The sequence below is a fragment of the Oncorhynchus clarkii genome, chromosome 5 (genome assembly GCF_045791955.1).
Source record: "Oncorhynchus clarkii lewisi isolate Uvic-CL-2024 chromosome 5, UVic_Ocla_1.0, whole genome shotgun sequence".
In the NCBI taxonomy this organism is placed as follows: Eukaryota; Metazoa; Chordata; class Actinopteri; order Salmoniformes; family Salmonidae; genus Oncorhynchus; species Oncorhynchus clarkii.
The window spans coordinates 23,308,255-23,334,195 of record NC_092151.1 but is presented as its reverse complement, the minus strand read 5'-3'; the positions used below and the strand labels follow the sequence as shown (position 1 = coordinate 23,334,195).

The 25,941-nt window shown below is 43.9% G+C and overlaps 1 protein-coding gene across 7 annotated transcripts in view; it reads right to left on the bottom strand.

Moving 5' to 3' along the window:
• LOC139408550 (tenascin Ca) overlaps positions 1 to 25,941 on the bottom strand; it is a 42,558-nt gene that overhangs the window by 3,615 nt on the left and 13,002 nt on the right. The window contains exons 2-22 of one of the 7 annotated variants that reach the window (XM_071152567.1): positions 19,279 to 19,842; positions 17,364 to 18,677; positions 16,567 to 16,830; positions 16,106 to 16,221; positions 15,059 to 15,212; positions 13,704 to 13,973; positions 13,309 to 13,494; positions 13,018 to 13,107; positions 12,382 to 12,645; positions 11,429 to 11,836; positions 9,519 to 9,983; positions 8,585 to 8,860; positions 6,226 to 6,498; positions 5,661 to 5,933; positions 5,156 to 5,428; positions 4,374 to 4,679; positions 2,698 to 2,970; positions 1,445 to 1,567; positions 914 to 1,057; positions 431 to 550; positions 106 to 249 (exon numbers count right to left, since the gene is read on the bottom strand). In XM_071152567.1, coding sequence (XP_071008668.1) covers positions 106 to 249; positions 431 to 550; positions 914 to 1,057; positions 1,445 to 1,567; positions 2,698 to 2,970; positions 4,374 to 4,679; positions 5,156 to 5,428; positions 5,661 to 5,933; positions 6,226 to 6,498; positions 8,585 to 8,860; positions 9,519 to 9,983; positions 11,429 to 11,836; positions 12,382 to 12,645; positions 13,018 to 13,107; positions 13,309 to 13,494; positions 13,704 to 13,973; positions 15,059 to 15,212; positions 16,106 to 16,221; positions 16,567 to 16,830; positions 17,364 to 18,677; positions 19,279 to 19,762 — 6,220 coding nt within the window. In that variant the 5' untranslated portion in view covers positions 19,763 to 19,842. Of the gene's footprint in view, positions 1 to 105; positions 250 to 430; positions 551 to 913; positions 1,058 to 1,444; positions 1,568 to 2,697; positions 2,971 to 4,132; positions 4,680 to 5,155; positions 5,429 to 5,660; positions 5,934 to 6,225; positions 6,499 to 8,584; positions 8,861 to 9,518; positions 9,984 to 11,428; positions 11,837 to 12,381; positions 12,646 to 13,017; positions 13,108 to 13,308; positions 13,495 to 13,703; positions 13,974 to 15,058; positions 15,213 to 16,105; positions 16,222 to 16,566; positions 16,831 to 17,363; positions 18,678 to 19,278; positions 19,843 to 25,941 lie in introns of those variants that run through there. The other 6 variants (XM_071152568.1, XM_071152569.1, XM_071152570.1 and 3 more) reach the window with 6 other exon arrangements.

Below are 25,941 nucleotides of genomic sequence, written 5' to 3'. Positions count from 1 at the left end.
ACTGCACTTCATTGAATTTATGAACAATAAAATATTACACAGTTTGATTGTTGTTTGAAAATCAGACCCAATACTCCTATATGAAGCATCTGATTGGAGAGCTACCCGTTGTGAATTCAGTGGTGATGGTGCCACTCTTCTGTGCCTCCCTCATGGCGTACACCCCTACTGTGTAGTGTGTGGCAGGGACCAGGGAGCCCATCTCAAACTCCACCGTGTTCCCAGAAACGTGCTCCATCACTGGGGACACTGCAGACAGCAGAGGAAAGAGACAATATCACCACCCGGTTACCACCACCAACAGTCCTATTGTGCTGTGTCTCTTTGGCTAGTGATGAGGGATACCATTGATACAAATACATCATGTACATAAATACATGTCAGCTCCTGGCAATCTGTGCCTTGGGCCTCTTGTGAAACACACACAAACCTGAATCTGCGCTGTAGGTGATGACGTAGCCATCGACAGTGGCCTGAGCTGGTTGCCATAGCAGCAGGGCGGTTGTGTCAGTGACGTTGACAGCAGAAAGAGCTTGAGGCCTGTCCAGAGCTAAGGAGGAGGAAAATACACAGCTTTGTTACACACATAGGCCTGTAGCCACAACAGCTTCAGAAAACAAACACCTGTACTGACAATATTATGACCTGCAAACAACCCAATGCAATGATGTCATACTTTTTCCAGGAATAATTGACTGGGGTGGACAGAGTAGAGGAGTACCATATGTGCTGTTGAGTATGAATGTATGAAGCTAATGATTTATGAAATGCTCATAATGCCTATGCATGACACAGAGACTTCTGCCTATCCTCCTCATAGCACTGAAGCACTTGAATGCAAATGTGTTATATCATTTCATGTATTTAGTAAAAGGTCAAAAGTGTAAATGTATGCTAAAGAGTAGTCGGACACCTGTGGTGATGTTCTCTGTCCCCGGGTCACTCTCCTCCAGGCCCTTCCCAGCAAAGATGGTGACCTGATAGGTCACTCCTGGCAACATGTTAGGCAACATGGCCTGGGTCTCAGTCCCATCTGCTAGCACTGTCATTGGGCTGCCTGTTGATGAGAGAAAATATTGCATTTATGCTACTTTACGTTCTTCAATTCTGAAGTAAATAAATGTTGAATGGTGCTGTTAAATCGTACTGCTAAATCCACTTTAAGGAACTGGTTTCCTTTCCTTCCTTGGTAGCAGCTGCAGATATTCACAGTTCTACACTAGTGTAAATTATTGTGTGAAGAAACCGTGTGATTACTCTATATTCCACTAGAGAGAGTGCTTTGTCCAATTTGAAAAATACTGGAGGAGAGGAAATTCCTCCCCCCATGCCACATGAAGCCCTTTTGAGGCCTAAAGTACTACATAAACGCAGTCCAATATCCTTATTATAATGGGTAGACTTTACTGCCACTATAAGATATGAGGCTCCAAGGAGCACTCACCTCCTTGGAGAGGCACATAGATGATGCGGTAGTTATCCACTCTGGCACGAGGCATGATCCAGTGTACTATGGCCGAGGACTCAGTCACTTCAGAGAAGCGGATGCCTCTTGGAGCACCCAGGCCTGGCACAGCGATGGGGTCAGGGTTAAAAAGGCAAGCAAAAAATGAGAAAAGTTAGATTGATCTGTTTGAGTTTGATTTTTGATCAGGAATCGATTTTTACTGAGATCAGTTTATTCAACGGAATAGGCCTATTGCCCTATGGTGTGTCAATATACACACTGAAAGGCACGCAAAGACACACAAAATTCCAGTGAGAAAACATATTTGCTGAAAACCAACAAAGGCCCACCACAATCACCCCAGCCAGAGTAAGATTGAAACCCACTGCAATCTACAGATCAACTGGGGTGCATCAGTATCACACTTCCCAAAAGGCTAAAAAGTGTGCTCTTTAGGGAGCACATTTCAATGCATGAACCAAACCATTAAACTTTTGTCAAACATGCTACAAAAAAATGTAACCAGTTTAGTAACCACAATTTAACCAGTTTAGTGGCCAGTAAAATGTATAGGCTATGAAAATTGGTCTATAATGGGCATCAGAACACATGGACTTTGAGCTGCATTTAAATCCAAGCATAAGAAGCAGCACATCTAATGCAAAAACATGTGTCTCCATATTCCTGAAAAGGATATCAAATGGGGAAAAAGAGACATGCAAAACCAACTTTTTAAATGTAACCTTTATTTAACTAGGCAAGTCAGTTAAGAACAAATTCTTATTTACAATGACGGCCTACACCAGCCAAACCCAGACAACGCTAGCCCAATTGTGCGCCACCCTATGGGACTCCCAATCCCAGCCGGTTGTGATACAGCCTGGATTAGAACCAGGGCGTCTGTGGTGACACTTCAAGCATTGAGATGCAGTGCCTTAGACCGCTGCACCACTCAGGAGCCACTTGTTTGGTCCCTTGATGCTCACAGGCCTAGATCTATTAATACATAAAATAATTATCAGTGGCAATTTAGATATATCCCTGAAGGCATACCCCTTGGAAAAGGAAACCAGTAAAAACAAAAGGTATTATTACAAAAGCCAGTCAAAACAAAGATCAGTATTGCATCTTGTAATCAAGACACCTGTTTCCAGAGAAACCAGACGAGAGATGTGCGATGCAGACCACATTGTGCTTTGGCATTTACTGATAGTTCAGATTGTCAGAAAATAGGCCCTTTCTTTAAATACCTGTTCGAGCAACACCGGTAATTGGTTGGGAGCGCTGTTCCAAAGTGACACCGTACAGCTCGATTTCGTACTCGGTGCCGCCGGTGAGTCCCGTTAAAATCTTGGTTCGCTCGTCACCAAGGACGTTGACTTCTTGTGGATGCGCAAACTTTGTGGAGTCCTTAATTTTGATCACAAATCTATCAAACATGTCTTCATCTGCGGTCCAGGCCAGGCGGAAACTGTCTGAAGTGATGTCCGAGACAAACATGTGCTCCACTTCTGGCTCAGCCTCTGGTTGGAAAGAGAATTCAATTCGACGTATTTGTCGAGAAACATTCACCCAATTACTAGAAAACAAATTTGACGACGGCAACTTTCGGCGACTAGATGGAAAAGGTGAGAGAGTAGGATTCCTAGTTTTTGGTTAAATTCTCATGAACTTGCTACCACCACTCTGACATGCTTTCAAATCGTCAAGGTGCTTTGCATTCCTTTGTTATTTTATTGAGAAATAGACACGTTCATGGTTGTGGAGACATTTATTGACGTCAATTAGCAAGTCAACATCCACAATTACTATTCTCCGTGATTGTTGCATCAAGCCAAGGATTTGGCCAAAACAATCCATCCACACCGCATGCATCCTCAATGCCAGCCCTGCATTCAGTGCATTCAAAGGTAAATAAGAAAACGAGTGGTTAGGTCAACTGACATTTCATGCTGAAAATGCCATGTTGATTTGTCTGTGTTTTCCTACTTATAGGCTAGGCCTACTATCCAATCAATGGTCCATAACCATCCTCAGACATTTTCAACTGGAAATAAAGACTGTTTTTTAAACACCTTATCAGTCTAATATTTACAGGTGAAACTTAGATATTGCTTGCTTAGCCTACCTCAAACCATTCTTAGTGACAGTGATATGTGTCCACTGAAAATGACATCCTTTACACCGTAACGTTCACAGGGTTATGAGAAATCTGAGGGGAAAACACAGTTTAAAATATGAAAACATATTTTCATATTTTGGAGAGAGGAAAAAGCAGAGCACCACACACTTCTTCGCTGTAACAATTAAGCTTCAAACTGAAAAAACAGGCAAGACCTCCATGATGCTTCAAACATGAAGAGGATGAAGAAAACGTTAAGAGTAATCAGATTGCTCTGGAAAAGTAAGTGAGATGTTGGAGGAGGTAGTAAGGTTGTGTGTTGAGGCTTCCCCACCAAAGTAAAGCATTGATGGCATTAATATTTCATCCTTTCTCAGAAGATTACAGTGGAAAGGCCTACTAGTTTTTTGTGATACAGTAAAAGTACAAGTTGGGAATCAATCACCCCTTGAGTAAGTAAAGTAAACCTGTGTTTTCACTTCGACTGAATAGTGACCAATCCCTCAAGCTGTCCCAAGTGACACCTCACTGTGATGGAGAAGCCTCTTTGTACAAGGCCGAATCCTAACTCCAATTTACTTGTGTGCATCTTATAATTTCAGCCTACAGTGTGTGTAGTGTGGCCAGAGGCATCATGCACCTTATTTTTTGAGGGGGCACTGATGATCGAATTCAATGTATTTCAATGAATTGTGAGAAAAATCATCTATATCTTGTATACCTTTTATCCTACAAATTGATCAAATTGGTAGGGGGCTCATGCCCCCTCATTTTCAACAGCCATGACGCCTCTGTGGGTGGTACCTGTCACAGCCACTGTGGTCAGTGGGCGGGAGACCAGCCCAGTACTGGATACCCCAGTCAGCCTGACCTCATAGCCTATGCCAGTGATCAGGCCCCAGATGTCCAAGAAGCTCTGGTTGCCAGGGACAATGAACTCCTGAGGTTCCAGTAGCCAGCCTGAGTCTGACACCACTATGTGAAAGTGGCCGAAGCCACCAGTAGAGGGAGCCCCTTCCTGTTGTTGAGGATGATGCGCCCTCCAGGACACGCGGAAGCCGAATGGGGTGATCTCAGAAATGGTCAAGTTTTCCACTTTGGGTAATGATGCTGGAGGGAGCGGGAGTTTTTTGGGGTGAGGGGGGATTAGGGTTGGGTAGAGGAGGGGTAAGACGTGGTGAGAATACATATGGTAGTTGATGTGGCAATGATTGCAAAAGTACTTGCTGTCTTCGGCGCAGTTGGCCCTATGACTTGTAGAGCCCCAATTCAATTAGGAGAATCTAGTCATGCACATAGCCTAAATAGATTGATATCATGTTTATAAATGGGTGACAAACTCCTAATTAAAAACGGTGGACATGTCATGTAGATAAAAGGTTGTGTTGAAACACTAAAGTAAAGATCCTCATCCAAGAATACTGTATCCATCACGCCTCACTATTCAAAGCATGCAAATTTGTCCCGCTTAAACCTGGGTGGGTCCCTGGAGAGGTCATGTGTAATTCTTTGGCAACTGGGACACACATTTCCACCCTGTCAGTGTTTCAATACAAGTGGTAAGATTTGAGTAAATTACATAGTACCTGTGACGGCATGGGCTAAAACGGAAGGGGTGCGGCGCCCATGAGAAATACCGTACAGTTCAATGTCATAGTCAGTGGCGTCCACTAGGCCAGTGACTGTAATGTTACGGACCTCGCCAGACGGCGTGAACTCCAGTGTATCAAACAGCTGTTCAGGGTCACCGACCCGGATGACAAAGCCATCAAAGTGACCAGCCACTGTGCCCCAGGACAGGGTGAAGTTATCGGGGCTAGATTTGGACACAGCTATTGAGCCCAACTGTGGGACTGCCTCTGGACAAAAGAGAACAGTGATTTTGAATTAGGGGAGATGAGGAGTGTGATATAAAAATTAGACGTTATCTGTTTGACAGTCTAGGACTATGGCTGGAACTATAAAGTTATGATTATTTTCATAGTCGGGGTTTGACTACTCATGAGCTAGTTAAGAGTAATAGCTTTTGAATTCGGAATTATAATATGTTATAATGTAACATATGGAGAAAAAATACATGCGATGCAATACCTGTGGTGACTACAGCGAATAGGGGCTGTGTATTCTGTCCAGCGGAGCTAGCGTACAGTTTGATGTCGTAGGTTGTACTCCCTTTGAGGCCAGTCATAACTGTGGCGCGAGCCACTCCAGGCAGGGTGCGGCCCATGGCCTGCGAGGGCAAAGCAGACTCTCTGACTTCTACTATAAAGTTATCAAAAGCCTTCTCCCCCCTCCTCCATGACAGTGAAAGTCTGTCTGAGGTAACGTTAGATACAACTAGTCTGGACAAGTCAGGCTCTGCAGCTACAAAGGAGAGAAAAGTCAGCATTCATTCATTTTTTTAAGGGTGGCACACTGTTACTATCCTTTTGTCCCCTCAATGAACTGTTTTCCATTTAATCCAGTGTCAAAAACTTCAAGTGACCCAGATTATAATGAAGTCAATGGGTAGTCACTAAAAATGTGTATTTTATATAATAAGTATGTGTGCTCAAGAAAAATGATCAGAAAAGCATTGCAAACTTCAATATGGAGCAAAGTGATCATGCGCTCGTTCTGGCTTTAGAAATAAACAAAACAAACAAAATGGAAATACCTGTTGATGCAATAATACTGACGGCATGGGTTCGTGATCCCTTGACAATCCCAGTGAGGTAGGCTATATAGTCAGTGCTGGGCCTTAGCCCTGTGATGTCATGAGACATTGCATTCTGGGATATGTTATATTCCTTTGGCTCCTTCAGCCAATCTGAATCAATAATCTCCAGGACATAACCGTCAAACTCTCCCTCAGTGCCATTCCAGGAGATGGAGAAACTCTCTGACGTTAAATTAGATACATACAGATTGCCAACCATTGGCTCGCTCACTAAAGGAAGAAACAGTTATTGGATTTTTAAATAAGCTAAAATGTTAAAAGCAATATGCCTATTGCCTATGAAATCACTCGTTTGGCTGCTACATATTAAATTATTTATCTAAGGGGATGATAATAGATTGTAGATGATTTTGTTTATCAAAGATAAATGAGAATAATAAGTGCAATTTCACATGGCACTCACCTCACACCTGCCATTCTCGATAGTCTTTGAATATAATGAAAAATGAATGACATGCACATTTTAATTCTGACAATACAATGGCAAGCTTTTGGGGATGTGGTGAAGACTAAAGAAAGGTAAAAATATATTGCAGTGTAACACATCAGTACTCATCATAATGTGTCACATGAATAATAATAGCATTTGTGCCATATAAAGTGTAAGTGATATCATCATTATTCCAATTTAAGCCAGGTCAGGACTAGCTCTTATTCTAAAAATAGATGTGCATGTTTTGTTCAGTGTTTGTTCAGACAAGACAGAGTAAGACACTGACATAGACACAAACAGGGATAGTGACAGATAGCCAAGGTGCCGGAGAGAGAAAGAAAGTCAACAGGACAGGATATCCATGAAAATAAAAGGTGGCTTCAGATTTGCTAGACTTGACAAGTATGCTTTTTGACAGAAGTGTATGGTGGAATTTAGTGTCAGAATGTGACTTAAGGCAGGGGTCTCCAACTCCGGTGCTGGAGAGCTACTGGGTGTGTAATGTAAGGTTTTGTTCCAGCCCAGCACTAACTCACCTGTTTTAAATAGTAAACAATTGTAGCCTGTAGTTAGTGCTGGGCTGGAACAAAAGCATGGATACTCAGTAGCTCTGCAGGACAGGTGTTGGAGAACCCTGGGCTAGAAGACAGTGGACATGTTGTTGGTGAGATAGTACATTGCCAAACCCAAGCAGGAGAGCCATTCACTTATGATGTTAATAATATGGATGGGTGATGATGTTAAAAACAATCCATGCCTTTGGAAGAGTTTGTTGACAAGGGAAAGGGAAAACACTTATGTGCAAGAGACATTCACAAACAAGTTCAAATCATGCACACACATTACATTGAGTAGGACAATAAGTTGCCGTTTTTGTTGCACTACAGTTGGAATAAACAATGTTTCACAAATATAATATCTAAAAGAGGAGTTAATGTTGTTACAACACGCACACAGTACATAGTATTCATTGTCACAGGAGGTTGGTGGCACCTTAATTGGGGAGAAACAGGCTCATGGTAATGACTGGAGCAGTATCAAATACATCAAACACATGGTTTCCAGGTGTTTGATGCCATTTCATTTGCTCCTTTCCAGCCAGCTGTTTTCCCCTCAGCAGCCTCCATTGTTCATTGTATACTATTAGGCCTACATTTCCAGTCTCTCTCGTACTGAAACCAATACATAGGCCTCTAATGTCACTCAGCCGTTCTGGCCACTCAGTTAAAGCATGACTCCAACAGGCAAACAAGCTATTGGTTAATTACTCAGTCTGTGAGGATGGGGGGGGGGGGGGGGGGGTTGATGGAATGATGGCGAATGGACACTGTTTAATGTGGATGGGGGGAGGAGGTGTTGTTTGGTTTTCTTTTGCAATCGTTGCAGCACATCAAAACTCACCACGATGCATGTAATGGCAGGGGGAGGGCTTCATGCACTCAGGCCATGGGATGGAATGTGAAGAGGGGGCGAGACAGGGTGAGGTTGGTCACTTGCGGGCAGCTTGCTTGTTTCAGTTATAAGGTAAGGGTTTGTGTGGGTGATGCCCAGCACCCTGCCCTGTGGTGAAAGACTGACACAGTGGCTGGAGGGTAAGAATGACACATGGCATGGTGTTGTTAGAATGAAACATTGTCATTGGTAAAAAAGGCTACATTGAAGGGTTACGTCAGTGATCTTGCTTGCTACGTGCAGTGCTGTGGATGCTTGCATGTGAATGGAAACAGGCAGGTGTGTGTGTATGCTGTTCACCACAGATCCCAACTGGAATAGAGAGAAATTGCTCAAAAGGCACAGTGAAGAAAAAGTAAGAAAGAGAGGGATAAGAACAGAACCTTGGGGGACACCTCCATTCATAGGTACCTGTAGTGGCTTCAGTATACACCGGCTCCTGGAAGGAGCCCTGGTGGAGCCCGTACAGGCCAATCCTATACAAAGTGTTAGGACTCAGGCCAGAAATGCCCAGGTTGAAGGCATCAGCCGACAGGGTGAGGTTCTCACTCTCTGGACCTCCCTCTAAGTTTGTCACCTCAATGACAAAGCTCTCAAACTCCCCGTCCTCGGGAGTCCAGTACACATTGAAGCTGTCCCATGTCACGTCAGAGACTGTGAGGTTGGCCACCACAGGCCTCAGCTCCTCTAGCAGACAAACAGATCATAGTACAGTCAATAAAATATACACTATATGAAATATATCATAAATCGATATTTCACATCATATTATGTTTTATATCCCATAATCAGGGATCATCAACTAGATTCAGCCAAGGGTCGATTTCTTTCTTGAGCGGATGGTTAGGGGGCCGTAACATAATTACAAATAATTTGTATACTGCAAATTGACCGCAAGAAGCCCAAACAAATTTCAAACCTTGGTTACATTTGTATACGATCACATGTATCTCTTTATTATGTGTGGGAATACTTTGGAATACATTTCCAAAATTGAAATCACTTGGAGTTGATTTGCTGGAGGTTTTAGTCTTTTATGTCCGACAATAAAAAATAAAATGCAACAACAAATAAAATCACCCGCGGGCCGCAAATTAGGGAACCCTGCTTTATATATTCCATATATTTCACATCAACTATACAATATATTGCAGGGATTAAACTGTGATGTGTTTCAGAAGCACTTTCTTAGTCAGTTATGATGACACAGAACACACGAATACAAAGACAGATGGATGAACGGGAGGATGTATGACATGTATAAGGATAGGATGGAGAGAGGGATGGAGAGAAAGATGACCGATGGTTATGGATGTCTATGGCAAAGAATCACTGCTCCATGTACCTGTATTGGCAAAAGCATGAAGAGGCAGAGACTGCTCCCCCTCCACCTTCCCATACAACGAAACCTCATAACGTGTCCCAGGGGACAAGCCTTCTACAAGGGTCTTCCTGGCGCTTCCTGGTACCGTGGTCACATGAGCTTGTGCCATCCCTGACAGAGCATTCACCTCCACCAAAAAGCTATCAAAGGCTTCATCTGGGGCTGACCAGGCTAGCCTCACGCTAGTGGGGCTCACGTCTGTGACATTGAGGTCCCCTAGCGTCTCCAGGCTGGAGCCCTCTGGTTCAGATACAGCCCCAGAGGGGATGTCCCCCGTGGGGTACAGAGATGTAGATGTAGGCCCCTCTGTGATCAGAGGAGCCAGGGGAAGGACTGTTGGATGAACAGCTCCTGTGTCAGGAGACTGTGTCGTCTGAGCACTTTTGACACTCAGAGCGACTACATCAGTAGAGGTAGACTTGGGTGCTAAATGAAAGTACATTCAAAAGGATTAAATGTGTAACCTGTAACCTCTAAAGGAGCAGAAGAAAAACAAAAAGAGTGGTTAACCTGTGGGAAGAAGATCTGGTTAGAATAAATAACTGGTAGAGTAAAAGATGAACATAAGTACCCACAAAAGCATAATGATTGATTACAGTAACAAAAGGTATATTGTCTTTTGTCTAACTTTCTCCCATTGAGGTTTGGAAGGAATAATTCTGCATTCATCACCATTTTCTCTCTATGGTGCTGTGCAGGTTTTCTTGTTGTCAGGGACCATAAACTTCCACATGCATCGGAGACGTACATTTACACTGAGCAGCTCATGCATTAATGGCCCTTTTACGAGGGCCATTAATTGTTGAAGGTTCCGAATAGTCCACCGTAGTGACAGTACCCAGTACACTTCAAATGGATGAAGAAGCCATGCACTGCCAAAGTTATCCTACAACTTTGTTTATGTTCCAATATCCATATTAGGTCACCACTAGTGTACTATGCAAGCATGGATATTGGAACAGAACCCTGGTGGAACACTTTAGAGTTTGATTCATGTCTTGTTGTTTTAAGATGCATAATATGCTATTTTAACATTGTCCTTTGCAAGCAATACTGTAAACATTTCAGAATGAAAATGCAATGTGAATGGGATCGCAAGCAATGACAGTGAAGTGGATGAGTTTGTTGGCACAGACATACAGAGAACAAATTGGGTGCTTTTAAAAACTCCAATGAAGGAGGAAATTGGTGTGCAAATGTAGTCTAATTGACTTTTCTGGATGTCATGCCGATCTGCAGGGAAACAGTGGAGACATTGTAACCTCTCTGAATTGCCATTCCATGGAATTCACTGATTTTCTTAATGCTTTATCTCTTCAGCTAGAAGGTATCAACTTTTCTGATAACAAACCTATTTGGGGGAGGGGGGGGGGGGTTCCACAACGTGTTTTTAAACAACCAATAGATAGTATTGTTGCTGACAGAAAGCCGCAAATTATGCCCTGCAAATGACAGCATTTACAGTCCCAGTATCCATTGCTATATTTGCTATGACCAATTTTAGTAATGTCCTTCATCTGAATTTCTCTGGAATAGAGAAGGCATGGATTCCTCTTCATAGTTTGAAATCAACACTTTCCGTTTTAGGACTGCCGTCCTCAGCATGCAAGAAGTGACTGGATGGGATGAAGCCAAATGGCCATTTTGTAAAGATGGTATTATCTCAAACCTCTAATATCATGCCATGCGTACTGATGCACTGCAGTTGAAAATCACAATACCATCATGCAAAACGTGAAAGGTTTGGTTTTGAATTCCTCAACTCCTTTGTTCAAATCCTGACTTTGCTATCCAGGTAGACTTAAAATGAGAAATGTTCAACAACAAAGGGATTGTACTGAAGGCATGCAGCCCAAAAGTAAAGCATATACCTGTAACTGTGACTGCTTCAAGCGGAGAGGATCTTTGGCTATTGCTTACTCCGTAAAGCTTTACTCGATATTCTGTGGATTCCCTCAGGCCTTGAAATCTAGAACCTTTGGCATCTCCATGGAGATGGACCTCTTTTACATCCCATAATCCCAGAGTGTCTCTACATTCTAAAATATAACTATCATAGACAACATGTGCCTTTGGTTCCCACGAAAGTTCAAATCCTTCGGACGTTACAACTGAGACAGTCAGCTCTCCCAGCTTATCCTCGAGCTCAAGCCCCATCCCTGAGATCTGTAGGTCTGGGTCAGAGGGGTCTAACGACACAAAACTAATGATATTGTCCTCCGAGCCTATGGGAGTGGTAAGCTCAGGGGCAGGGTTGGCTATGTAAAACGTGAAAGAGGCTACAAGAGAAACACAAAGGCACAAATTCAGATAAAGAAGACATTTAGAGATTGTGTGTCTTTCTGCACTGTTACTGTTGGCCTCAGTGTTGTCTATTTTTGTCCCACTAATAAAGTAAGTTACAGCCTACAACTACCGGACCCTTGCCCTTAGTAATTCCACATTCTTCTGTCAAGTATTGGTATGTATATGAGGAAATGATTTCACTCCCAAGAGCTTGTGTTGTGAAATATGTTTGGATTGGTAAAGCTGTTACAGATGTCTTTATCTCTTAGGATTATAAAATGCAATTCAAAACTGTTAGCAGTACAATAGGATCCATACGTTTAGCACTTGCTGAATGTTTCCCACAAGAGACTATGTTTTTACCCAGACCTGAAACCAAATCTATGACTTCAAATTGGCAAAATATTATTGTATACTGGAAAATTGCTATTTGCAGAAAGCAGAACTGAAACTACTTTCTTAAAGGATCAACCACACATATTTGTGCCTTGCAATACGAGGGTGGAGTCAGTTGTGAAGATTCTGTTTCAACCCTCACCTGTAGATGCGGACAGGGTGGCAGGTGTGCTCTTCTTTGAGCCCCTCTCAGCAACCAGGGTGATGGTGTACATCATGCCGGGGGTCAGGTTGTTTAGGTTGTAGGAGGTGGCTGTTCCAGGGACCTCCACCTCCTCCCTCCGGCCATCCTTGGAGATGTACACCAGCCGGTAGATGGGGATCTTGGCTCGGGGTCTCTTCCACACCAGCGTCATGCTGGTCTCTGTGGACTCGCTCACTTCCAAGTCCTTGGGCCCATCAAGGTCTGTGGAGGAAAGTGGTATTAAGCTTTCAATCAGTGATTATCAAGCCTTAGGTACAATTCATAGGGTAGTGAAAGTACAAACATAATTCTTCTGTTTTAACAATGGATAATATAGTGCTTTCATATTTCATTCTGTTCTATGATAGTTCTGAGGTTTGAAGATTGTTTCCCAAACCACTTAGAAACATCAGAACCTCATAACGCACCTATGTTTGCCTCATATTGTTCCCTAATAATCTGTTGCATTGAAAGTTATTTATAAATATATATATATACGACTGCAGAGTGTCTGTGGTCACTTATGGTGGTGGATATTTGGACTGCTGTTGAACAGTGGCTATCCTATGAAAACGTGTCAACGTATGCTCTCACTGGTTGCTGCATTTGTGGTGGCAGGCAGGCTCTCCCTCTCGTTCTTCATGGCGGTCACACCAATTCCGTACTCTGTACCCGGCTTCAATCCTGTAATGGAGAAGAACAGAGATGAATTGAGTACCTGATTAACTTCAGTCCTGCAATCGAGCAGAACAGAGAAGGATTTGAGTACCTGATTGAATTGACATCAAGAGTAACAAAGTCATAGCGAATCCTATCTTGAAAAAAGCCCTTATACCTTCTACTGGCATAATTGCATGTTGGGATTTGGTCATGGTTGACCCTCACCAGTGATAGTTGCCTGAGTGTTGCCTCCTGACCCACGGGGGAACACCTCTTCGCCATGGGAACCCCCAGAGATAGGGCTGTACTTCACCCTGTAGCTGTCAACGTCTGCCCGGCTGTTTCTCCACTCCAGTGTGACGCTGTTGTCTGTCTGGCCCAGTGGCTGCAGGTCCTTAGGAGCGTCCAGGTCTGTAACAATGCAAGAAGAAGAAAGGAATATAATAAAGACTGTTGACAGTGAACTCTTGATCAATCCAAGTGTACCTGTTATCAGGTACACTTAAAAGAATGGACTGGACATGGAATTGAATTGGGACTGTAAAATTGTAGTGTGCTCAAACACAGTTTGCACTTATCAGGAGTGCACTTATCAGAAGTGGATAAAATAAAACCCCAACCTGTGGTGAATATCTCAGTGACTGGATCGCTGGTGCTGTTTCCCCTCCTGGAGACCAGGGACACCTGGTACTCAGTGTCTGGGCTGAGGCTGTCAATGCTGTACTGTTTGTCTGAGGTGGACAGGTCCACGCTGGTCCTCCCTGTGGGGTCGGAGCTGGGGCCATAGGACACGGTGACACCATCCACCTGAGCCACGGGATGGAACCAGGTGACCAAGCCTGAGCTGTCTGTCACATCACGCATCTCTACCTGCCTGGGCCCATCAATCCCTGGGGGAAAGGGACCCAAGGAATACAATATGTTAAGGATGACTATTGCAGGCTCATTCACCCACCCTCCTCTCCCCTGTAACTATTCCTCAGGTTGTTGCTGTAAATGAGAATGTGTTCTCAGTCAATTTACCTGCTAAAATAAGGATTAAATCACAAGGAATTAAAAGGGTGAAAGTATGTGCTGTTTGTTATGGACAATGATCACACACATGTTTTAAGTCCTCCCTTTGGGCTACAGACACAAGGACACAAGGAGTATTGGTTTTACTTTAACTACATTTTAAGACCTGCATAACACTGCTACAATTATGGCATAACAAATGTAATTAACAGTTTGGTTACTCTGACTGTTTGGTATGTGATTTCACTGATCTGTGTTCTGACAGGACCTCTGGTAAGTTCCTGTGTTCAGGAGAAGTTTCTCAACTCCATGCTGTGGTGACTTCACCGGGTGAAATAGGCCATAGGTTCGTTCACACTGTATAAATCACCTACTTCTTCATTCCTCATTCTTGAAAGCTGTGCTGAACTTAAGCCTGTATAAATAAATTATGCACAAGTCAGGAGAAGATATGTTTATAGGCTCCATCAACAAGGAATTTTTAATGAAATGACTTTTCCATAGACGAGGTAGCATAGTTCACGCTAGAAACCCATTTGACCTTAATGTATGGACTAAACAGTTGGCAGTAAAAGATTATGGCAGGGCTCCTTGAAAGATACAAATGCTCTCTATTGTAATATGCAGGCTGGGCTGAGACTCAGCATTGTTCTCTTTTGCAAAAAAAGACTGTTAAACTGGACTGTGTGAAACGACAATGGGGGTTTAGCCACTTTTTCCATCTAATCCTCATGCCATAATTGACAGTTAAATTGGTCTGTTCAGTTGTTCCTCTGTCTGCTTGTGTGATTTGTGAGGTGTAGGCATTTTCCTTATCCTCCCCATGGGATGTGGGTGGTCGCCAGGATGAGTGGGTTAGATTCATTCATGCATGGCATGACAATGTCAGAAGAGTTGGCTTCCCAGTTTGCACATACAGATCTGCATTTGACTAGGGGGAACAAACATTACATAAGCTTACTGGTAGTGATGATTTTAGTAGACTGAGGTCCCCTGGTATTGTTCTTGATGACGCCCACTGAAACCTCGTACTCCTGACCAGGACCTAGCCCCGTCTGCTCATACAAGGTCTGGGAGGATGGAAGGGTGGTAAGGGTTTTCCCACTCTCCTCTTTCTGAAAGGACAAATACATACTGTTTTTAATATACATTTCCTGGATTCATACATGCTACATAGCCTACTTACATATCCAACAGGCTAACTGAGGTAAGCCACGTCAATTTGTCCTTTGGATCAACAAAATCAATATTTCACACAGTTAATGTGGAGTTAAACAATAACAATTGCTACAATATAAACATTTCTCATGGTTATTTTAGCAGGTATTACCTCAGATAAGAATGCTGCAAACAAAGCCCATTTGGCCCATAGTAACAGGGATGAAGTGCTGATCATGGATTACAGGTCCTTACATTTTATGTATGGGGCAATAAAGCCCAAGCGCTGAGGAGAATGGGATTAGCAATAAACAGTGCTGAGCATGTCCTGGCTACTGGCTGCTGTTATAATGAGGATGCAGCCCTTTGTGAAAATGAACTTGGGAACAATATGAAGGGTATTATGGGTTATGGCTGCCCAGACCTTTGCCATTAGCAGCTGAGCAGAAAACGTGCCAGTAATAATAAGCCCCCAGATTTGTGATCTGAGGCAATGCAGTTATTTTCCACGTACCGGTTCACATCAGCGTCATTCTTTAAAGTGTAAAGTACAGCATGCTTCAATAGTGTAATAGCAATTTGTGGTTTATTGTGTATGTTTAATTTTTAACCTTGTTATTTTGAGTTGTCTTAATTGAAAACTGAACTGACCCCAACCCTGATAGTTATTGCTACTTCATTGGACATGATAAATAGTCAAGTATTTCAAGATCTCCTCACTAAAAGAACAAAGCCAGCTTGTGAAAATCTGTCATCTTGTCCCTGCTGTTTAGTGGAATTCTAGGCAAGACCCAGCAGACATCACTTGCAGAGAGGTGGATAGATTGCAAAGAGACATAGACAGACTGACCGTGTTGCGGATGTAGAGCTCCCAGGCATCAAAAGGAATGTCCAGCTGATCCCACAGCACCTCTACTGAGGTCTCCCTCACCGATTTAAACTTCAAGCCTTCTGGTTCTGGCAGATCTGGCAGGACAGAGCGAGAGACAATAATGTGTTATGCCTGATGACAAGATGTTGTGCATCGAGACAGTGTGTGGTTTCAAAACTTGTTAAGCATCAGTCAAATCTAGTGGTTGTGTTGGAATCACCTATTCTTAAAAAGAAAGCCTTGTGTAAACATTGTGCTGTGAAATTTTCTCCACTGGACTGAATAGCATTCTGATTACAGTTAATATGCACATTTTTTTGTAATTTTTTTTTCTAAAGTGGATCACATTCCCATGAACCCAGACTGCTCAGAGAACCAAGTTCTCACATCTTAGGCAAGATGTCTTATTACGCAAGCCTAGTTAAACGGGCATGACCTACATGTGGCCACCCTGGCGCTGATTGGGATGCTCTTTTTGTTGCTGAGGATGGCATAGACGTTGATCAGGTACTCGATGCCAGGCTCCAGCTCGCTGACAGTGGCAGCAGTCTTGTCTCCGCCCACTGTGAACTCCTGATACAGACCCCCAGGACCATTTGGCACGTAAGTGATCAGATACTCTGTCACCAGCATCTCATTATTCCAGGTCAGGTCCACTGTCTCAGTGGTGACCTCTGTTACGGTCAGGCCCTTTGGAGGTGAAACTAAAGAGAACGAGAAAGAAAGAAAAAAGAGGGACAGAAAATAGTTATATTTTTGTCAGAGATTTTTACTATCTCAGACACTAAGTTTCCCATGCCCTCAATATAATAATATATAATATACTGTATATATGCCATTTAGCAGACACTTTTATCCAAAGCCACTCAGCCACTAACAATCCTCCACACAAAGCTAATGCTTTCCCCAGACTCACATCTGGTAGTGGTTTGGACCGCCAAAGATCTTTGAGACAGAAGTACAGACAACTGAAATGCACAGCTTTTGGCATCAGAGGAAATCATAGATGGAAGTTTTAATCCTTTTTGCAAAACCCCTTTGAAATTAATTCAAATGGTATTTGGGGATTTTATTATGTTTTGAGTATAAAACATAACGGATAAATAAGTAATTGGATTTAATGTGGCATTCAACCAGCACATGAAAGTGTGCAATGTTAACAAATTAACTAAACCCAATTATTCCGTTATTTTTTTTCTCTCAAATCAGTGGGTCAGTTGAATGAAACCATTCTTACCTTCTGAGCAGTCTTCTCCGATGTATCCCTCTTCACAGAGACATTGTCCATTCACACAGCGGCCTTTGTCCTGGCAGTTGTTGAGGCAGCTCAGCTCTCCGCAGTTGTCTCCCACGTATCCCTCCTCACAAATGCATTTCCCATTAACACAGAGCCCCCTGTTATTGCAGTTATCAGGGCAGGTGAGTCCAGAGCAGTCGTCACCCGCATAGCTGTCCTGGCAGACACATTTTCCATCCACACAGTATCCCTGGCCCAGGCAGTCATTGGGACAGCGCTTCTCACTGCAGTCTTCCCCTGTGAGGCCCTCATCACAGACACACTGCCCGTCAACGCAGCGTCCGCGGTTCAGGCAGTTGTTGGGGCAGCTCAGCTCGCTGCAGTCCTCACCAGTGAAGCCAGCATAGCAGACACATTGGCCGTCCACACAGTCTCCACGGCCATAGCAGTCCGAGGGGCAGGTTGTAATACTGCAGTCCTCTCCACCAAAGCCTTCATCGCATACACACTGTCCGTTGACACAGCGGCCCCGGTTGAGGCAGTTATTGGGGCAGGAGAGCTCAGAGCAGTCCTCTCCCTGGTAGCCTACGTCGCAGTGGCACTGCCCATTGACACACTGCCCCCTGTTATGGCAGTTGTTGAGGCAAGCCAGCTGACTACAGTCTTCTCCTTGGTAGCCAGCATCGCAGATACACATGCCATTGAAGCAGGTACCTCTATCGTTGCAATCACTGGGGCAGGTGAGCTTGGAACAGTCCTCTCCGGTGTAGCCAGCGCTGCAGACACACTGGCCGTTCACACAGAAACCATGACTCATGCAGTCGCTGGGGCAGGTTGTCTCCCCACAGTCCTCCCCGGTGAAACCTTCTTCGCAGTAGCAGGTTCCATTGACGCAGTGTCCACGGTCATAGCAGTCGTTGGGGCAGATGAGTTCCGAGCAGTCAGAACCCGTCCAGGGCTCTTCACACACACACTCCTCATCTACACACTTTCCACGGCCTAGGCAGTTGTTCAGGCAGTCCGTCTGAGAACAGTCCTCTCCAATGAAACCCTCGGCACAGATGCAGACCCCGCCAGTGCATTGTCCGTTCTCACCACAGTCCACTTTGCAAACCTCAAGCAAACAGTCGTTCCCGCCAAAGCCCTCGAAGCAGATACATTTCCCGTCTATGCATCGACCTTGGTCCTGGCAGTCATTGGGGCATTCAGACTCAGTGCAGTTGGGTCCCTTCCAGCCAGGCTTGCAAATACAGCCACAGGTGTCAGCACTGTAGTTGCCACGGCCATTGCAGTAAGGCTTGGTCCCCACTTCACCTAAAGGAGCAGAGTTAAGTGATTACAACCCTCTGAATCATAATCCTGCCCCTCACCCTCCCAATCTACTTCTCTAACAAATGTAATTTCGAAATATATATATCAAGTATTATCTATAATTATCATTATAGACCAGAGACATTTGAAACCCCAATTATGTCCTGAATAACAATCTTCTAATCAGCACGGAGTATGTCCATGCTTCGATGTTCATTCCATTTTCAAGAGCACTTTTCCCTGTAAAAGAGAAAGCACTGCTAAGCCCAACCCCACATTCAATTCCAGTGAAGCTTCCCAGAGGTTGAGTAAAACAGATGTCCCTCTGAAGGAAGGGGAGGTGATGAGGTGACAGTCATCCTAAGCATGCTATAATATACCAGGATTTCTCAACCCTTTAACCTTCAAAACACCATAAACTTGTCCCAATTATATTATTTGCAGTATCCTAACTGTTGTGTTGTGTTTCCTAACCATTTATTTACCAGGTAAGTTAAGTGAGAGCACATGATAATTTACAGTGATGACCAGGGGAGAGGAGAGGGGTTGAATGAGCCAATCAGAAGCTGGAGGTGATTAGGTTGACGAGTATACAGTACAGTACCTGTGACTGGCTGAGCGCTGCAGAAGCCAGAGTCTCCAGTAGTGCACTGATCTCTCAGCGTGGACAGCTCTCCCTCCAGAATCTCCAACCTGCTCAGGAGGTCCTTCAAATCCGGGAACCCTTCGGTGCATGCACACGCCTGCTGAGGAATGTTAATGCGGTGGGTAAAAACAATCTGGTTCTGCCCATCCATGGTATGTTCGGTGGTGTGGAGGCCTGATGGCGGAACTGCGTCCTGGGGCTCAAGGCTGGTACTTCCTGGCGCATCCAGGTCCACTGAGCACAAGGAGCTAGCAGGGACGTTGATGTTGTAGACATGGTTGAAGACCACTGGCTGGTCAGCACTGGGGAGGGTTATGTTGTCTCCTCCCGTGGCTGTCAGAGTTGCCCGTTTATGCCTAAGTATTTTTCTCACCAGCCCAGATTGGCAGAGGCTGAAAAGTAGAGTCAGGAAGAGGCAGCCTAGAATGCTTTTAGTACTCATGTTTGGCTCTCTTAACTGGACTCAGCTTTAGGAATATCGGGACAAAGACTGGCCAAATCTGGAAAAACAGTGTAGGGGCCCTGGAAGGTAAACGAAAAACATTAAGTCAAAGATAGCCTCAATAACGCACATGGATAACTACATTTTCACAGGGTCACTCTGACTGTAAAACTTGTAAAGGCAGACAATAACCTGTGCACTCCGTGAACTACAAGACGGTAAAAATAGATCAACGAGCAGTCAACATAACTTTTTTGTCCAGACTAATGGAGGTTGTTACACTTGAACACCTGCACATCCCAACTGCATTCTGTCTATTATACCCTAGATAACAGCACCAGTAAAACTGACAATGCTAAATCTAAAGGCCATAACATTCCAGAGGGATGAAGTTTGAGATGTAGCGGCATCCCGTGTGTATGTCATTAACCCCTCTAATCAATGGGTTTCACTCAGATGTAAATGAGAAAAGATTCAAATATCTCTTTTTTTTTTCTCTCTTTATTTTCATATTCTCACAGGGTGAACACTGTCTATATAAGTTGTGAGTGATTGACACCTAACCCTTTAGTGTATTTTCCCGCTGAGGAAAGCGACCACTGACTACCGACACGTAGCTCTCACGTCTGTAGCCATGAAATGCTTTGAAAGGCTGGTCATGGCTTACATCAACACTATTATCCCAGAAACCCACTCCAATTTGCATACCGCACCAACAGATTCACAGATGATGCAATCTCTATTGCACTCCACACTGCCCTTTAACACCTGGACAAAATGTGTTAATGCTATTCATTGACTACAGCTCAGCTTTCAACACCATAGTGCCCTCAAAGCTCATCACTAAGCAAAGGACCCTGCGACTAAACACCTCCCTCTGCAACTGGATCCTGGACCTCCTGACGGGCGGGTGGTAAGGGTCGGTAACAACACATCCGCCATGCTGATCCTCAACACGGGGGCCCCTCAGGGGTGCGTGCTCAGCCCCCCTACTGTACTCCCTGTTCCCTCATGACTGCACGGCCATGCACGACTCCAACACCATCATTAAGTTTGCTGATGACACAACAGTGGTAGGCTTGATCACCAACAACAATGAGACAACCTATAGGGAGGAGGTCAGAGACCTGAACTTGTGGTGCAAGGACAACAACCTCTCCCTCAACGTGATCAAGACAAAGGAGATGATTGTGGACTACAAGAAAATGAGGACCGAGCACGCACCCATTCTCATCAACGGGGCTGTAGCTAATCAAATGGCTACCCAGACTATTTGTATCCCCCCTCTTCTGAAACCCGTCAGTCTATTCTTGTTCAGAGAAATGAAGGCCATTCCATGCGAGAAATTGCCTACAAACTGAAGATCTCATACAACTCTGTGTACTACTCCCTTCACAGAACAGCGCAAACTGGCTCTAACCAGAATAGAAAGAGGAGTGGGAGGCCCCGGTGCACAACTGAGCAAGTACATTAGAGTGTCTAGTTTGAGAAACAGATGCCTTAAATCCTCAACTGGCAGATTCATTAAATAGTATCCACAAAACACCAGTCTCAACGTCAACAGTGAAGAGGCGACTCCGTGATGCTAGCCTTCCAGGCAGATTTCCTCTGTCCAGTGTCTGTATTCTTTTGCCCATCTTAATCTTTTCTTTTTATTGGCGAGTTTGAGATATGGATTTTTCTTTGCAACTCTGCCAAATGTAATATTTTATTAAGGTAAAATAATGTGAATAAATTATGGTTAATAAGTGATAAGCAGTAATGGGCAGTCACTACCGTCATGGGGCTTTTATTAATTGTTTCATGTGTTACAGCATTCAATCCACATAATGCATAGTGCATTTAATGTTACCATTTTTTATCATAGACAAAATCGAAAACCATGATTATTTTTCAATAATCGAACCGACGTCAAAAAACACTAATCGCTCAGCACTACCATGCGGTAAATTAGTTAATAGACCAATAAGATTGAGTCTAAACCTCTCTGCCAATAACAGCTAGTTTTCAGTTTTCCCCACCCCACTCAGGCAACTCCCAGACAGTCCTAGCAAAATTCTTGTTTGAGAAATTGTCATTTTAGTTACTTTTTGACCATTTTAATTTAAAACAATCTCAGTAAGTGTCACGCTCGTCATATAGAGGAGACCAAGGCGTGATATGAATACATTCTTCTTTTAATAAAGAACACTAAACAAACAAAACGACCTTGACGCTATATAGACCGAGTGCTGACATGCAACTACACATAGACAATAACCCACAAAAACCAAAATGGAAAATGGCAACCTAAATAGGATCCCCAATCAGAGACAATGATAAACAGCTGCCTCTGATTGGGAACCAATTCAGGCCACCATAAACCTACATTACCTAGACATACAAAAACCCTATAGATATACAAAAACCGTAGACAGGACAAAAACACACATACCAACCTGACCAAAATAATAAATAAAACATAGATAACTAAGGTCAGGGCGTGACAGTAAGGTTCTTAATTGTTACCCAGAAATCATTTGATATCGAGATAAAAACGGCTGCATTGGACCTGTAAGATATGTGTTTAAAATAGTTTATTGATACGCCCATGCATCAATCTAAGTTACATAATAACATTTTTTTTTGCATGAGCTACGTCTCAATCCACTGTATCCGCCTATGGCCGAGCTTCTGCAGTGTTTGTCAGACCCGAGACAACCCAAAATGGGTCTTCTCACAAAAATGCCTGTGGCCTACAAACCACTACAAACCAGGGGAGACTCTCACGAAAAATGATGGTGTTTTTCGTTTTTCTCTGTCGTGATACTCTTCTCAAGGTAACCCAAACAAATGAATGGAAGTGTGTAGTAGTTTTGTGCTAACAAAAATAAAGGGTTAAATATGTGTCCAAAAATATATTTTTCTCCTAAGCTTTCTTATATACATATAGGACAGACACCTCAATCTTTATGATTCATTTTTTGGTATAGGTATATCTTTTTGGGGTACCAAAAGTGTCACGCCCTGATCTGTTTCACCTGTCCTTGTGATTGTCTGCACCCCCTGCAGGTGTTGCTGATTTTCCCCAGTGTATTTAGCCCTGTGTTTCCTGTCTCTCTGTGCCAGTTCGTCTTGTATGTTTTTCCAAGTCAACCAGCGGTTTTCCCGTTCGCCTGCTTTTTGCTATTCTCCTTTTTCTAGTCCTCCCGGGTTTGACCCTTGCCTGTTTCTGGACTTTGTCCCTGCCTGCCTGACCATTCTGTCTGCCTTGACCACAAGCCTGGTTGCCACTCTGTACCTCCTGGACTCTGATCTGGTTTTGACCTTTTGCCGGTCCACAACCATTCTCTTGCCTACTCCTTTTGGATTAATAAACATTGTAAGACTCCAACCATCTGCCTCCTGTGTCTGCATCTGGGTCTCACCTTGTGTCATGATAAAAAGGGGTCCTAAAATTCTAAATCAAATAGCAAAATAAATTAAAATAATTACATATGTTAGCGTAGTAGAAGACCCCCCCCCCCCCCAACAGCTTTTAGAGATTAACATGTGCACCCTGAGACCTGAAATAACTTCCCCCTCGGAGCCAAAGACCCAGGGAGTGAACATTTACTGAGCAACGGACATGGAACAGGACAGGACAGCATCTGGACATAAACACATAACATTAATGCAGACACAGGGAACACACGGGGAAGCAGACAGAAATAGGGAAGGCAATCAACAAAGGGAAGAAGTCCAGGTGAGTCCAATGAGCGCTGCTGCGCGTAATGAAGGTGACAGGTGTGCAGCCTGGCGCCCTCGAGCTCCAGAGAGGGAGAGCAGGCATGACACCCTGCCTATTTCTAGTTTCATGTTGCACCTCTGTACCCATCAAAAGTGAATATGGATGTAGGATTTTTACTGTATCACCCTGTTGTTGCAGGAAATGCAAACATCTAGCGTATTTGAAGTCTACAAAGGCTTCTAAAGTTTGTAATTTCCACTTAAAAATGTCAGACTTGATTTATGCATCAACCCCTACAAAAATGTAAATGAATTGAAATCCACACAATAATTGACATTTCCTGTTGCTGCAGGATTATTTGCCTGCTGTGAGAAAATGCTCAAAAGAAGATCCTATCAGTATGTACCGGGCATGTTCACAGCAAATGGTCATGAGGGAGGACTTTTGATCTACAAACAATCCCATCCCTGTTTTTCTCTTTGAGCGACCTGTCACAGCGCTCGGTGATGAATCTTCCTGGGTATTTTACCCCAGTTCCTCTGACACCACGATCATTCTAGTGTCAATAAGCAGTTTGGATGGAAAATTGTGTTCCATAGGATTTATTTAACTCCACACTGTAAATGTTGGTCTTACCAGCTGTTTCATGCATTAAACTGGGGATGCACACCCACACACAGGGCCAGATCCTAGCTTGAGAACTGAACATGTAAACTGAATTTGCATTAATTATGCTTTAGGAAGATGGTCAAAGACTGCAAGAAGTGGAGATCTTCTGATCCTTTGTTGCTGGTCTATGCACCAGCTGTCATGATGGATATGAGTGGTGCATTTGGGGCAACAGTTTGAGTTACTTGTACATATCTCATGTTAGGATTCAGCCAATAGTCTATATTCCCACCGGACACTGCAGATCACTCTGATGACTTCATATGCTGGACACTGTAGTCCTGTAATTTGTGGGAGACGGATTGGAAGAAACATCAAACGGTTCTTCTCCCTCAGCATGGGAAAACAGTGAGGGATGACTGAGTTTAGGGTTTCCAAAGGTTGGGTGGGTGTGAGGGGAGACACTACTGTAGCAAGACCCTGGTTGATCCATTGAAGGTATGCCAATCCACAGGTCTGGTAGGATTGATCATGCCCAGCCCTATTTTCTAGTTCACAATAGACTGCAAATTCAGCAGTTGGCACAGAGAGTTACTCTCCCCCACTGATTTCCACTTGAACATAATAAATACTACTTGACTACTGGTTATGTTACAGCCCACATGCTTTCACGTCATACCTGATCTAAGACAGTTTTATGTTGTACGTAATATAACAAGCCCCCAGATGAGGCAAAATAAGCCTGACTGATCAATCAATATTATTGTGGCTATCAACCCCTTTCAGGTTTTAAAATAATTGAAAAGAAAACATATCCTTTTTTTTGCATATGCCATCAGTGATATGTTTCACAGTAGACTCTGCAAAGTTGACAGCTCAAACGGCAAGGGCACGAGGTTTCACGCAGAGTGGAAAGGTGGCACGCCAGACCTGTAGAGATGAGCCAACCCATGACAGCTCACTATAGACTCTGTCAGCTCTATTGAGCATCTATTTTGCTACTCTCTGGTTTCAGTGGAAATAATGTTATAGCAAGCCCATGGCTCAGTCGGTAGTACACCTGTGATGGCAATTCCAGCGCTCCTTTTCCATTCCCACCCTATCTGCCTCTCAAATTTCTTTCTTCCACTGTCTTGCAATGAGTGAGGCATTTCTCCCCACCCAGTAATTGGAGGACTCATTGTTTGGGTTATGTTATAGTGGATGCTCTGTCTACTGTTTCAGCATAGTGTTTAGTATACACACATCACAAATTGACCCCATAAGTTATTTACCACATTTGTAGGTAAATGCTTCACCAGAGATTGTGAAACCAATGACCTCTGTGTCACATCTGCTCCTGCCAGGCCCTCTAGTGCTCATCTGGTGTCTCCTTGACCTGCCGCCACTCCCCCAGTGCTCTCTCCCTCTCTCTGTGTGTGTATGTGAGATTGTGTGGCCGGAGACAGGTGTGCTGGAGTCAGAGCAGATCCCCACCAGCTGCAACCTGTTCCATAATCAAGACCTCTACAAATACTCAGTCCTGCCACATCCACACTGGCAGATTGTAATCGCTGCCAGTCAGTCCATGTTTCTAGCCATTTGTTCCTGTTGTGGCTGTTTTTCCTTGCCTGATGCTGTTTTCCTCTCTGCTACAGTTCTGCCCACTCTGGTCCCTGTCTCCAGTTAGACTTCTTGTCAGTCCTGCTACTCTGTCCTGGATTCCCCACTCTACGCTCCCTTGGATTCCCCTCAGGACCTGCTTACCCTGTCACCACACCTCTCGCTCCAGCCTCAGCCTCGGCACCTGGTTTCCAGCAACGTGCCCGAGCTTCCCCTGGCCTGCACTCAATCTTCCCCCCGTTTCAATAAATGCCATGGT